The 15,403-nt window shown below is 31.5% G+C and overlaps 1 protein-coding gene across 1 annotated transcript; it reads right to left on the bottom strand.

The window, feature by feature from the left end:
* Positions 1-3,588: 3,588 nt before the first annotated feature.
* On the bottom strand, positions 3,589-14,221 carry LOC101489339 (ubiquitin carboxyl-terminal hydrolase 8). The gene is made up of 13 exons (XM_004487383.4): positions 13,856-14,221; positions 13,208-13,456; positions 12,245-12,386; positions 11,832-11,891; positions 11,637-11,732; positions 10,344-10,667; positions 10,071-10,211; positions 9,788-9,958; positions 7,654-7,917; positions 7,377-7,525; positions 5,458-5,994; positions 4,572-4,842; positions 3,589-4,245 (listed from the first exon to the last, which is right to left on the bottom strand). Exons 1-13 carry the CDS (start codon positions 13,939-13,941, stop codon positions 4,123-4,125), a joined length of 2,613 nt encoding a protein of 870 aa, XP_004487440.1. The 5' UTR covers positions 13,942-14,221; the 3' UTR covers positions 3,589-4,122.
* Positions 14,222-15,403: the final 1,182 nt, after the last annotated feature.

The raw sequence follows: 15,403 nt of genomic DNA, 5'->3' as shown, positions 1-15,403 counted from the left end.
AATGTCAAATTTTATAGAAATTAAAAATTTATTTAATTTTAATATACATATTTTATAAATATTTTTTTTATATAAATAATTATTTATTACTATAATATATGTATGTATAATTGGATAAACTTGTTCGAAAAAATTCAATTTCCCCCTCGATTTTCTTCACATTGGGGTAGAATATGTTGAGGCGAGCTCCACAAATATTTTCTATCAGTTTACCTCAATATTATTTTCTTTTTCTATCAAATGATACAGTCCAATAATTTTTCATCTCTTTTTTTTTTCTTTCTTTTCTTTACTAAATTATAATTTTTTGTCTAAAATTTAAATCTAATTGAATATATATAAACATTGTTTTATAAAATAATATTTGTTTAAATTATATAATTAAAAATATTATTAAATATATATATAAGTATATATATATATATATATATATATATATATATATATATATATATATATATATATATATATGTGTGTGTGTGTCTCTTATCCATATTTCATCAATAATATTTATTAATATAAATTAATGTCGATACTATTAATATAAATACTAAAAAAAAAGCCTTCATTGGAGGGTTGAATCCACTCATCAACTCTGAAAGTGCCATTACTGCATTTTTGCACTGCATGGTTGAACTTGACTTTTAGATACCATTATAATTCTTATATACTTTTTCTCTTCAACAATAATTTATTTATTTATATAAAATTATTTTAAAATAATTTACTTTTTTAATTTTAAAGATGACTTTAATTATAATTTTCCAATTATGTCAACTAATTAATATTATAAAGAACACTCTATATTTAATATCTTCTCATTTAAATTTATAAAAATGACAAATACATCAAATAAGTGAAATAATCTAATAAGCGAATAAATATAGGAGAAAAGTATGTATTTGCGCGTGGCAATATTATCTTGCTATGATAGTTAGATATTTTCGATCTTTGATTAATTTAAAATAGCCAAAACAAAATTAACTAAGCACCTTAATATCAACATAACTATATTGGTTCCCTATTCTTTTGTTTTTTCTGAATATATCCGTCCCTAGCTATTCTAAACAACTTTGGATGAATTCACATGTATTAACAAAACTAGATTGTATATTAAATTGGTCCATTTTTAGTATTGATATTCTAAATTACATTTTAATTAATTTTTAGTTAGCAAAAGATATTCAATTAATTGATTATTTTTTTTAAATAATATACATATCTAATAATTTTAATTATATTAAGGAAAAATATTTTTTGAGTAAGATTTATATTTAAACATAAATTTAATATGTCTAGAGATGTCAATTTATTGATAAAAATTTCAATGGAGGAAATTTAAATCCCTCAAAAGAAACCTCAAAATAACTAATGACAGTTTTTTTTTTTTTGTCAAAATCTTAATAACGTTTTAATTAATTATAATTTACTCGTTTTAAAATGAATATAACTTTAATATTAAAATTTTGTTTTAAAATAATATAATTTTCGATTTTCAAGATGATGAGGGAGTATGGGCATTGGGCAATGTATGAAGGAGAAGACAGTGATGGAACAAATGTAAGATGGGATGAGGTTAAAAGTACAGAATCTGAAACGTCAAATCAGATGAGTAGGTGGGATGCATGTGCGGCTTGGATCTTGTTTGAAAGAAAGATAGCAGCTAGATAGATGGGTGACTTGACTTTATTATCTTTCGTTGCAGAAAACAATAAATTAATATCTCTGAACCAATTCGGACTGTCACTTAGTTACGCCGTTGCCAAATTTTCAGTAGGACCATATTCGACCCAAACAACAAGAGATTCCTTCCAAGACCAAACCAAATAGTCTTTATCATTTGTTTGCATTGTATGGCGCGGACCACCTTAATATATGATCTAATGTAAATCAGTATTTTAAAATAATTGGAAATTCCAGAAACAGTTTCAAATTAACATGTAAGTTAATTGAAAAGAAATAAATGTGTCTCAAATTTTAATTAATTATTTATTTATTGTAATGTTTTATTTAAGTAACACTTATCAATCATTATCTTAGTTTTGAAAATAAAAATAAAAATAAAACGTAGACTTCTACTTCTAAAAGAACAATGAAATTGTGTTTTACTCAAATTCCGGCAAAATTTCTTAACGTAACTTATAGATGAAAACACCGTCTATGAGCCGTTTGCACCGTCCATCACATTCGCACACTTGGTTTCTATGTATTGATTGTTTTATATGTATGTTCTTTTAGCCCACAATGGTAGACTATTTATTTGTCTAAGACCAACACTATTGATGGTCTTTTTTTTTTTACAGAAACGAACTTAATGCATTTCATTAATCATTAAAACTTTAATATATGTTGGAATATCAATAAATGATCGAGGACTAGCATAAGATATGACTGATAACTCTACCTGTGAGTTGAAACAAAGAGATCAAAAGTAACTCCTTACATTCATGAATTATGATACCGTAACTCCTTACATTCATGAATTATGATACCGAAACGCGAGAGATCCTCAACAACACAATGGATGCTATCAATGACTAATTTTAAATCTAACTGCAAAATAATCTATGAATATGGAGATCCGATCACTCATTTGATTGCACAGGGAATACCATATGCTTCACCCAACCTGACTTCAAGAAGCGATTTTATCCACTTTATTCTAGTTTCCATGATAACCCAAACTCAATGCAAAGACACAACCCAATACCAACCATACTTAATTGCACAGAGAAAAAAGCATCAATATTACACTTGATGAATCTTTTTGGAGGTTTTGACCATGACACAGTTATGGGTCTACTAGAATTACACTGAATCGAGTCAGAACTGGTACGCACAAGTCTCCAATCATCCAATAAAGCTAGGTCACAATCAACGATGGCAGCAGGTCGCTCAGTAATGCCCTCCCAAACCATTATGTTTCCATTTCCCCATAAGCTCCAAATGGTCATTTACCATCGACACACCTCTAAATCATCTAGCCAGTCCAGCAGTATGAACATCAGCTATTTGGGAGACTCAACTGGTTGCATGGTGTTATGAATTAAACTCCAGATGCTTAGGTATTGCCATACACTCTTAGGACATTCAAAAAGAGATGCTAGTTGGTTGGGTCAGAGCACCACACCAAGGACAAGAAGTATCGCACTACACTCTTTTCTTTCTTATATGTGCACTCATATGGAGAGCACGTATCTTGGGAGAGCACGTATCTTGGTTACAAAAATTTGAATGAGGTACAACTACATTTTTAGGGAAAGGTACAACTTTAGTCCAGGAACGTAGTTTTTCGAATTCAGGAAGAAAGAAAAACACAGAATAGATATCATACTTGTACTCAATTAAGATGGATCATGAAATTTGAACTCTTGCAAGAAAATACCAAAGCCCATTTAAACAAATTTTCTTTCCAAGAAATATGTGGATTACAAACACCCCACATTCTGATTAACCATAAAAGAATAAAAAATTCAAAATGTTCACAACATCCTGATTTAACTACAAAAGTTTTAACTAACTATCAATGAATTCCCTAAAAAAACTATCAATGAATTCAAAATTGTTTATGGAAGCTAAAGAACAAAATGGGAACAAAAAATAAAATAGAAGAAATATGAATTAACAGGATTCGGTCCACTCTCCGAAACATAAATTCTCTTTACATGGTTAAAACATCAGTAAACAATATGCTTTGACCCAGCAGGTATGTCCCTCACCTCCTTAGTTTTTACTATGTTAAAGTCCTCCTTAGTATACTGCCCTAAGTTTTAAAGTCATCATTTCCCTGGTGAAACTCCAACTAGTCTAAACTTTAAGAGTGAATGACAAAAGAATGTTACCTTGCCAAGTATACTTGTAAGAAGACTAAAAAACAGGGGCAGTCCAGTGCACATAAACCGACCATTGTGGGGTTTGAAGAGGGTCAGATGTAAACAATCTTAACTGCATGAGAAGAAAGTATTTCTGTAACTAGATCCTCTGATAACCCAGTCATAGGGCAGTAATCTTATCTTTGCACCAGTGTTCGCCCTCTGTACACTTGTAAGACTGTGATGGCAATAATGTTAACAAATGGTATATAGTTTCAATTGGCTGTTCGAACTATATGCTACTCTCTCGTTATGTCAATACTTCAAAAACTCTTCTGTAGAAAAGAACATAGGCAGCTGAAGACTTTATCTTCTCCTTGCTGATGGGATAGACACGGCTATCATCAAAGTCATACCATTGATCACCACCATGCTACACAGACGCAAAAGAAGAAAACAATTAGGAAGAATAGTAACAATTGCTGAAAGAATTGTTTTATATTAATTTTTATATATAATAAAAACCTTATAAAATTGTGTTGAGATCATAGTTATGTCAACCATAAAATATCAATTTTCACCCTCTTTGGTGAAAAAGCCTAACGATAGAGGCATAAAATTTAATCCATAATAAAGGAAAAAATAATGCTTCCAGGACTTCAGTGTGTTCTATTGATTTCTCATATTTATAACCCATACTATATTACATACTTAAAAACAAAAAGGAAAATATATTTAAAAAAAGTCAACAGCGCTTACATGTACAAATGCAGTATAATGACCACCCCCCATGCTTCCAAAATGATTGCTGATAGCATAAAGTGTGTAATGATAAGACTTCTGGTTCCCATGGGTAATATAAGCTGAAAGATCAAGATTATCTACAGGGAAGTCAACATATGTCTCCAGCTTGTTTTTCATGAATCGACTATATTGAAACCTCTTGAGATGAATGACCAAAATTTCAGGAAGTCTCCAAAGGTCTAACTTCTTACTAGCTTGACGATGATTTTTACATCCAGGACAATACCTAGCATTACAGAAAACTGCACCTTAGATACTAGTAAGGCTGAAAGATAAGTAACTTATAGATACAAATGGGCATGTTCCAAGTGTATGAGCCTAATATATAGAACATTAAACAAAATACCAGAAATAGGTGTATAAAGTATTGACACAGCAATTTTTTCAGATAGAAAACAAAGATTAGCTAGAATGTTTTACTACCATAGTGTTTATAAGATTAAAACTAGGAAAAAATAGATCCAGTCTAAAAATATAGAAATAGAATAGAAAGGAAAATATAGAGAAAATAATTATATTTAAACTTTATCTGCATATAAAAGTAAAATTGAAATCTAGATAATTACAAAACAAGCAGCTGCCCCTGAAAACTTTTTCATTGACATTGTTAAGGATTTGAAGCAAGTGTCCAACTGATAGCAGTTAAAAAGAAAATGTATGGCCATAATGAGTTGAGTCCGTAAATGCTAATACATAAATGATGTGCTCATGTACGTCTGAAACTAAAATCATTTGCTGAAGCTTGAATGTATAGTAATCCAGTGAAAATATTTCCCAGATAGAAAGTAACAGGCATGCCGATAAAAGTACTTCTCTATATACTATAAACACAGTAACTAACCACATATCTTCTGGTCCAAGAGGTTCTTCTTGCAAGAATGCTTCAAGGCACTTATACAGAGAAACTGATTCTTGAGGTCTCTTTGCTGAAAAGCCAGATTTGCAAACCTCAGGCAATGAACTGCAAAGCCGTGTGTCATATTTCTTAATCTGTTTTTCTGACCAACATACAAGCACATGCAGCAACCTTAACTCTCCATTTATTGTAAGTGGATCATTCATTAATATTTTGGATTTTTTGACAGACCCCTTATCATCTGTTATGTAAAACTCCATTCCTCCATCTGAAGGCGTATCTAATCCATTTACATTGGCATCTGAACTAGGAATTGTAACTCCTTCCATTTCTGCAACTTCTTCAGTTCCTTTAGACACAACACAATTTTCTAAGGCCTCTTCAATTGAATCTTGAATTGGATGGAACCACTTTAGATACAGATCGCGGAGATCAGATCCATTTACAATATTGCAAAGACTACCCACAACAGGAATTCCAAACGCCTTCCAATTTGGAGCAAATTTTCCATAGATGGATTGCCTGACAAAATTAAATCAAACACAAGTTTTACAAGGCAAGGAAATAACAAATGACCATAAAAGAGTCCATGCAAAGCATGTATGAGAATGTAAGCTAGTACAGTCAATTATTTTGCTCTTCTACCGAATCTGTGGAGATGTGTTAAATTAATTTTAGAGACACAGCTTTTATTATGCTAAAAGACTGCCAGCGTGCTTGAAATTGCATTTCTATGTTTTAGAACCTCAATATAAGACGGCATGCTTGACATTGCATTTTCTACCAACATGTTTTAGAACCTCAATATAACAAAGAATAGGAGAAAGGGTGGAACATCTCAAGGCCTTGTATGCAAGACATGAAAAAAAAACTCAAAAACTATTGAATTCCAATAGAGTGACATTGCTATAAGCAATTTTGAACAAATAGATCAAGTAAATGAAATGGTAGAGATCGAGCCAAAACTACAAAAAAATAATAATAATCAGGTTTCAATCTATTGAAATCATATTAAACATGCTAACTTATATTAGCATCATAAATAAAGTCTCCCTAATAGGACAAGCTTTTTAATATAACTAATTTACATTGAATTAAATATTTAATCAAAATTCTATCAAATAAACTCATTGAACGTTATTCTATTCATTGTTTAAATGCGAAGTGATTTGGGCAATAGAATATGTAAGTCCTGGATTGTTGGAGAAACATCAAACAAGCTTGACGAAATTTAGACTATCGCATATATACATTCTTCAACGAAAAATTTAATTCAGATATATTGGGTACAACTGTTGGACTTTTGCAGGCAACTTAATTGCATTGAAAGCAAGATATTATCACCAAAGGTAAGAGAGTTAGACACACCTAGTTTTCATAAATTTAATCATAATGAGAAGCCACAACACTAAAAATTCAGCCATCACACTGCATCTAGATTAAAATTAAAATGGTTTGGGTCAGCTCAATTTTTTTTCTCCAAGGTTTCATGGACATTGGTCAAATTCAGTTGATAATCAATGTGTTTGAGGTAATTATTTGCACTTTACATGTTAAGATATAGAATAAAGGGAAATTAGAGTAGTCAATAGTTGTTAGAGACTTAGATTAGTTAGTTTGTTAATTGGATAGAGGAGGATCGTTATTGAGTGTTGTAAACTTTTAGTAAATAGAGTAGTACTCCATTGTACGTGTCGACTGTTTTTTCAGTTGAAAGGTTCGGCTGCTTTCCAGAAAATTTGCTTGTAATTCTTATTCAACTATTGTAATCTAAGACTGATTTTTTAGTGTTCAAGAGAAACTAACGCATGACGTTCAACTATTATGTGTGTATCACAACAACAAAAACAAAAAAGCTCTATCCTGATTTAAACAATCTTATCATCAGAAACATATTGACTTACTCCTCCATCTGGTGATGTATAAAAACAACTAGAGGGCTGCCCCCATTATCTTTCGCAAATCTATAAGCAACTAGTTTGTCAGCATCTCTGATCAATGATAGTGAATCAGCTGGATCTTCAAGGAAACGTATGATGCAGTTGTTGTATACCTGTACCAGAGCCTAGCTTCAGACATCATAGTTTTTAACAGGATTGAAATGAATCAAAAAAGAAACTCAAAGTAGAGGGGAACTGAGTTCGAATTTGAGTTTAAACAAATAAGTTAGAAAATATATACCTCAGCTACTAATAAGGTCTCACCGGGTCCCAAAGAGCATGCTATGCTAAGAGCACGTGTCAGATCTTCAAATTTTCCATGTTTTGGAACAGAAACTGTATATGGTGATAATTGAGACATTACATCACCAGTGTTACTAGCAACAGTTAAAGTCATTGTCCGCATTGTTGTCGAAGGTAGAGGTAATGATAAGTACATGAATGGATCAAATGTCACAGAGACCTTCCTACAAACAGGACAAACTAACGTTGATTTATATTGGCCCTGCATAAAATGATGAATGTGGTCCACAGGGTAAAAAGAGTTACCATTAGGAAGAATAAGTAACCAAAATATTTCTCATGAACGTGATAAGACAGCAAAGTTAATCTCAAATTAATTTTTACCAAAAAGAAAAAGCAGTCTTCTGGTGCCAGATATGGAGCACTCTGTAATGAAATAAAAATCTAGCACGTTTTCTTATTTTTCTAACTTCTAACACAATTAACTGCTATCATAAATTCATATCTATTTTAGAATCCATAAATTCAAAAGCAATTCAATTGTATCATATGATATCTAACACAATACATGTGAAACTTCAAATAAAGTATTAAGAAATTAGATGACTGAATATTCTGTCCTAATAATACAATGTCTGTATATCTCAGAATTCTTTTTGTTAATAACCTGTCAACCATAGTTACAGCCAATTGTTTAAAAGTTAAAACACTAGTTTAAACTCTTTAAGTAACTGTTTTTACTACATTTATAAATGTCCCAAATAAATCATGCATGTCCTTTATAAGTGTTAGAATTAGTAACCTGTTAATATTCCTAAACTATACAAATTCCCAAATAAGTGTTAATCAATTAGCCATTCAATGCATTTATTTGCAGCACCATTATAAATACAAGGTTGTGTGATCTGAGTTCGACATGAAATTACAAATTCTATATCGTATCAGTAGTCATATTATCCTAGGGTTACTGAGCGTTTTTTTCATTGTGCTCTTCCAGAGACCTTCGTTTTGAGCAATGTTTTCCATCAGTACCAGCTGTGTCTTTTTTTCATTGTGTTCTGGCGTATTTTGCCGCTGTGTCTTTTTTTCATTGTGTTCTGGCGTATTTTGCCCATTCTCTGACACGTTAGAGCTCGTAAGAGCATCAGACCTTCTTCAGCCACTATTTTTCGCCAGGGGATGTCTGAGAGGCCCCACTTCCCATTTTCTAGGTCATCCGACCCATCCGTTGCATCTCCCGCCTTGATCTCATGGCAGCGGAAGAGGCATAACATAGTTGCAAGGTCTAGTGCAGAAGCAAAATATTGTGTTACGGCAACAACAACTTGGGAACACGCATGGCTAAAATACTCCAACAACTCAAACTAAAGCAATGAAATCACAACCAAGCTATAATTTGTCACAACCAAGCTGCACTACATATTTCTTCCAACACGGTCTTTCATAAAAGAACTAAGCAGATAGAGATTGATTGTCACTTTGTGAGAGATAAAGTTCTTTCTAGAAAAATGGTAACTGATTTTGTTGGTTTGAATGATGAATTGGCTGATATATTTACTAAGTCTCTTAAAGGAGCTCTGATTGAATCCGTTTGTCACAAGCTTAGTGCATATGACATATATTCTGTTGCTAGAGGTGGAGTGTCAGAATTAGTAACCTTTTAATATTCTTATATTGTATAGATTCCCATATTATTGCTAATCAATTAGACATTCAATGTATTTATTTGTAACAGCATTATGAATACAAGGTTGATTTAGACACACAAAATTACAAATTCTACAATATTCCTTTCATTTCACAATAAGTATCGATTAAGGTTGTTATACACATATTAAGGAATACAATAAATAGAAGAAACGGAAGAGTCATTTTACCAAATTATTCTTCTTAACTATTGGTGTGTCTTTCATTATCATAAATGCAAAGTAGAATCAATGTTTTGGAAGTAGTGTACATAGTAATAATTGAATGATACAATTGAAAAAATAATAATTAAAGTTACATTAAAAATTGAGAATGACATTTATTGTGAGACAGAGGGAGTAAGTTTTTATAACAATGATGTTCTTCAAATCATATATGCGTCAATAATCAATTCTAAAATTGCATAAAATGAGATGAGTACATACTTGGCACAAATCAACAATGACGGAATCGTTGCGAGCCAGATGATAATGCCAATACTCATCCGCAACCTCTTCATCTGGTCGACCATCTCCATCCTTGGCTTCGACATAAGGCTTACATTTAACACGATTCAAATCTTCATGAAGTCCATCCAATAAGAAAGCAAGAAGCTCCTGTTGAGAAAGATGCATACGCATGTATTGTAGACAATGTAAGGGTGCATGGAACATAAGCCTTCTGAAGCCAAAAACATAAGATATAGAAAGAAAGACCAAATGCACTAACTTGGGAATCATGCTGATTAAACCCACTAAACTGAGGTGCAAATCTAGCAAGCTTTGATTTGAACATTCTTGGTGCCACAGGACTTGCACTAGGAGCCCATAACTTCCTAAGTAAATCTCCAAATGCCGAAGCTATCTCCCCCTGGCAAAGAAATATATATCAAGAAAGGAATATTAATGTGAAAGACATCAGAAGTATAGAAGTACCCCAACCATAAAATTCCTGAGACAACAAACTAATAAAGTATGAGTTACGAATAAATTGATCACATACATTCATGCCCAATGGGTTGTCAGGATTGATTTCTCTACCATAATCTTCTAGAAAATAGTCAACAAGCTTTGGCGTATGTGTTAAGCACTGAAGGGCACTGTTCATGAAGCAAGTATTTCCTAGGTTTTGTAATCCAGTTAATCCCAACGAACCAGCTTCACCAGGGCCTAAAGAACTGGCACGCATACAATCAGAATTCAAACTGTCAGAAGTTCCGTTCATCTTCATTGAAGCACTGCCAGAAAAATTTCCCATCTCGTCTTTTTTCCCTTCCCGACATCTCATCGAGTCTGACAACCCGTAAACTTGCAACTCCAGAAGAGTCTGTATATATCGTTCACAGTTACAATTAGTATAGCACATAAGGCAATCCAATCATAGCCAATGGTTCTCAGAAGTTAATGTCATTATTGTAAATTTTAATAAAAGCCTTAAAGCGACACTCAAGACAAGTTATTAGAATAAAAAATTAATGATAAATAAAGACTCCAACAGAAATATGGGTTATCCTCACTTTATGCATACATGAAATACAATAAGATAGATTCAAACCTTACACTCTTGCATCTACAAACCTAATGAAAAAGGTCAATTCTTACTGCAGGTTGACACTTAAAAATAAGGTAGGAATACAAAAAACCAAAACGTAACATAGAGTATTACTAACAAAAAAATTGTGAGAAAAGCACAAAAAGAAAATATTTTGTGGTATAAGGAAAAACCGAAGGCAATAAGTAGCTTCTAGAAAAAATTACAGTAAACAATTGTCCAAAATCAAAACTAATATTTGATCACATGTAAATAAACTCAACTGTAATTAGGCCTTAAACATTTTATCTTGCACATAAACTGAATAATATTTTGAAAATAGCAATCAAATATCACACATCAATATAGCAATACCCAATTGAAAAAAATCATATGCTCATAATAAAGCTTCTCCAGAGCTACCAATGTCCAGTGTAATAACTACAAATGTAGGGCCCTGAGCAAGAACCGTAGGGAGAATAAACACGTGCTTGTCATGTACAATAGGACCTGTGTTCTAAACCTGATGCAGTTCTTTTTCATAATTTAAAAAAAAAAAAATTATCCACCAAGTACCCAAAACTCTCAATCTGAAAAAACTATAGATAAAATGCTCAATCATCAAAGGGATGTGGAACATATTAGATGTTCATCGCTGACATTGGAAAAAAGGAAAGGTTTGTAATTAAATTCTGATCTACAAAGTTAAATAACAAAGAAAAGCATGAATGAAAAAAATATTAATCAAAGCCTAATACCACATACCTCCTGATCAGACTGCCTTTGACAGTCTGCGGGCACATGATTTTCGTCATCATTAAAAAGCAAGGTTATCTGACCTGAAAAGTCCCAAATGCGTAACTGCGCAATAACAGGTTAAAAAAATAGTCAATTTATTGCAGTAACAGTTGAATGGTTTACACACACATATGTAGAACTGTAAATATAATATTGCAGTACCATCTCTGAATCCACACTGAACATTTTGCAAGCTCTTTTATAAAGCTCAACTGTATTGTCCTAAAAAAATTGGAATAAATTGAGGAGCCGATTAGAACTTGAATAATAAGATAATAGTGTTGCACCTAGGTCTTAGCCCCATCTAAACATGATGTTGCACCTAACCCAGGCATGAACAATACAAATATATGTTAAATATGTTTCATCTCAAATCATTCCTTTAATGAGTATAAAACAACAATGATAGAGGACAGGTGACTTATTTATTTAACATCTCAGTATTCCATGAAAAAATATAACTACAAAATTTAGCTAATTAAATACCTTACCACTAGCTACATCATGGACAGGAATCATACTAAAAAAATTGAAAGGGGGAGGGAACCATAGCTGAGAGAGAGAGAGACGTATACCTTTTTGCTTATTCTTACTTCAAATGAATTGGTTTCCCGCTGAGCAGAAATCCTGAGCTGTAAAGGATATACATCTCCCATATCACTGTCAGTTGCTGAAAAGCCTTTGTCATCCTTCATTGCATTTTTTGAATCACTGTGCCTAAACGAATTATCAAAGCATGTATGATGAAGATATAAATAACATATGAACTACATAATCTGGAATTCAGAAGACTTTCATCATTTGCATCAAGAAGCATGAACGACAAACTATTTCTTATTGGGAATCAACATTAAAAACTAATGCTTGCAAGTTAAAAAGAACAGTAAATCTCTGATCCATCATCCACGTATTAAGGAAATACTTTTTGCCACTGGAATTTATAAATAAGAAGTATAAAACAAAGACAAATATTCTAATTCTAATTATGCACAAATACAAAAGTAGTAATATGTCCTGAAATTATGAATTGATTTCATCAAATTTAACACGTTGGTTGTTTTAAAGTTCCATACTTATATGTATTACATATTAATTGTGAAGTGAGCAATCAATTTCTATACAAAATTGGAAGGTGAACTAACATAGAAGAATAGTACCCACAATAGTTCAGCAATCAACACAAAAAATAATCACTCCTCTTATCCTCTAGCCTTCTCATCCAACACCTCTGTCCCTAAATTATAATTCATTTGCCACAGAAACGGACAAATTAATAATGTCAGAAGGCTGGACCATATATATGAAAGGCTAGGAGAATTTTGCACAACACAAAGTACCAATCCAGCTAGCTAAAAGTCACACAAAGTTATGAGATCCAAAGTCCAAACCATATATTGAAATGAAAATGCTGCATCAGGGAACATTCTAACTTGAACCTAATGCAGTTCTAACTTTATATTGCCATCTTTGCTCAAACAAGAATCATATATTAAGCAACAGAAAGGGATAGGGGGTGAGATTTTCTTAATACCACTCACCACTTGAGTGCCTGCAACCACATATCTCCGGATACCAAAGCAAAGTCCCGTCCAGATACACCCACTTCACCATTCTCCAGAATGTGCTGCGATTCTTCCTCCCTCCGAAGATTGAACACAAGATCTGAGCTAAAAATGTTATTGATAATCTTCATAGGACCGTAGGATGAACATGGGGAGGATGCATACGCAATTCCCTTCTTCTTATCCAAATCCACGGGCATTGCATCTTGAGCATCCTTCCACCACCTGAAAACCACACGCACACAATCATCCATAGATGCACTTCGCATATGCAATCAATCTCTCCCAACCAATGCACACAAGCTCAGATCACATCAAAATCAACGCAAATCACGAATGCAAAATCAACACGCTAACCATTTCAATTGAATTGCGAAAAAAACAAAAACATCAACAAAAAAGAAGAAAAAAACTTAGAAATAAGGAAATTGAATCGAGTCCGTGTCAATCGTTTCAACCCTAACGAACATTGTTAGTGTTGTTGCTTTCAAATCAATTATTATATACCTAATCAAACAAACGAACAAAATAACAATCGAAATTGAGATATAGATTTGGAAGAGGAAAGTTAAAGAGAATTGTAAATTGAAGTGATAATGAGTGGAAAATTAAAAGGGAAAATACCTTTGAGGAACGAAATAGACTCGTTGGTCCTTGTTTGAGTCTGAACCTGGAGTGTTATCGGAGCAATCTTCGGAAGCACACTCCATTGTAGAGAGAGAGAGAGAGAGAGAGAGAGAGAATTTGAATTCGCTTCGATAAAATGGAGATTATTGTTGTTGTTTCAACATTGAAGAGAGAGAAAGGGAACGAAGGATTTGCAGAGAAAGAAGTAATAAGTGGAGCTTTATTTTTATTTTTTTCTGTGAAAGAGGATGCAATGCAATGCAATGCAACGAGGGAAAAATATACTACAACAATACTATCATCATCATCATGCGTTTCGGAAATTTAATTACACCTCATTTTCTTCGCCTTAAAAATGAAGGTCAATTAATTTCGGCATTAATACTAGAGAATAAACTCTTCTATCAAAAGAATAAAGTTGTTTCATTACGTATACCAAAAAAATGTTGTTGCATTACTTTAGTCAAAAAAGCTATTATATTATTAACATGTGGTCTAATAGCAAAAAAATATGTATTGAATTTATAGGTTGTAGGTTCTTTTTCTATTTTATATTGGTTTTTTCTATTTTATATTAGTTTTTTTTAATAGTATCCTTTTTTTAAAATAATTTTCAAATATTTTATTTTAAAATTTAATATTAAAATGTCTTATTTTTTTAAAATGAAGATAGTAGTTGGTCGTGGCACATATATTCTTCTTTTCTTTTTGTGTTAATTGATAAAATAAATTATTAATTAATAATAATATAAAATTAGTAAAAGAATACAAAAAAATTACAAATACCAAATATAATTATCGGTAACATTCAAACAATATTTTTAAATAAAAATTTATATAAGTAAATGTATCTTCTTTAATATATGATTGACCAAATAAAATAAAATAAGTGCTATAATATTTAAACAACCATATATATATTAATTTATATTTTAATAAATAAAATTGATTCTTAGAAGGAGCTGGCTACAAAATATGAGGGAATTACTAATTTATTTACAATATCACGCTAGTAAATAATTAAAAAGTGAATAGACCTTAGAAGGGAGTTAATAAAATATTATTAGACAATTCTATTCAATCTCTATAATATTTTGTATTTTTAATTAATTTTATATTATTATTATGTAATACACGTAAATAAATGTGTGTAAATAATTTTATATTATTATTTATGTATTTTTTTTTACTTTAGTCCAAATAAGTTTCTTATTTTTTTATTTTAATACATATAATTTATGTTGTCCGACTTCTTTTGTGTTTAGTCAACAAAAGTACATATAATTGCCAAGAAAACCCAGCTCCTTTTTCCTTTTGTTTTTCTTTTTTCTTTTCTTCACTCATTTAAAGCTAATTTTTAGTTCAAAATTAATGATTTAAATTATTATTTATTTCTTCATTATTTAAATAAGTGAATTTTATATATTTCTTTTAGAATTTTGTTGTTTTCATGTGACGTTATTTTTTATTTCTCATTTACGTGCGACATTTTGATTTTTCGTCTTATTGCTGTCTTCGTTTAGTTTAGATTGATATATTAGTTTC

Source organism: Cicer arietinum, chromosome 1, assembly GCF_000331145.2.
Source record: "Cicer arietinum cultivar CDC Frontier isolate Library 1 chromosome 1, Cicar.CDCFrontier_v2.0, whole genome shotgun sequence".
In the NCBI taxonomy this organism is placed as follows: domain Eukaryota; kingdom Viridiplantae; phylum Streptophyta; class Magnoliopsida; order Fabales; family Fabaceae; genus Cicer; species Cicer arietinum.
Note: the sequence above shows the minus strand (reverse complement) of the source record. Positions and strands in the feature narration are given on the sequence as shown.

Excerpts from the sequence above, each read along its gene's own strand:
- LOC101489339 (XM_004487383.4), bottom strand. The coding sequence starts at position 13,941 with ATGGAGTGTGCTTCCGAAGATTGCTCCGATAACACTCCAGGTTCAGAC. Across the intron at positions 11,733-11,831 it reads TCAGTGTGGATTCAGAGATG|TTACGCATTTGGGACTTTTC; the intron begins GTACTGCAATAT and ends GTTATTGCGCAG. Across the intron at positions 7,918-9,787 it reads TCATTGTTGATTTGTGCCAA|GGCCAATATAAATCAACGTT; the intron begins GTATGTACTCAT and ends CATTTTATGCAG.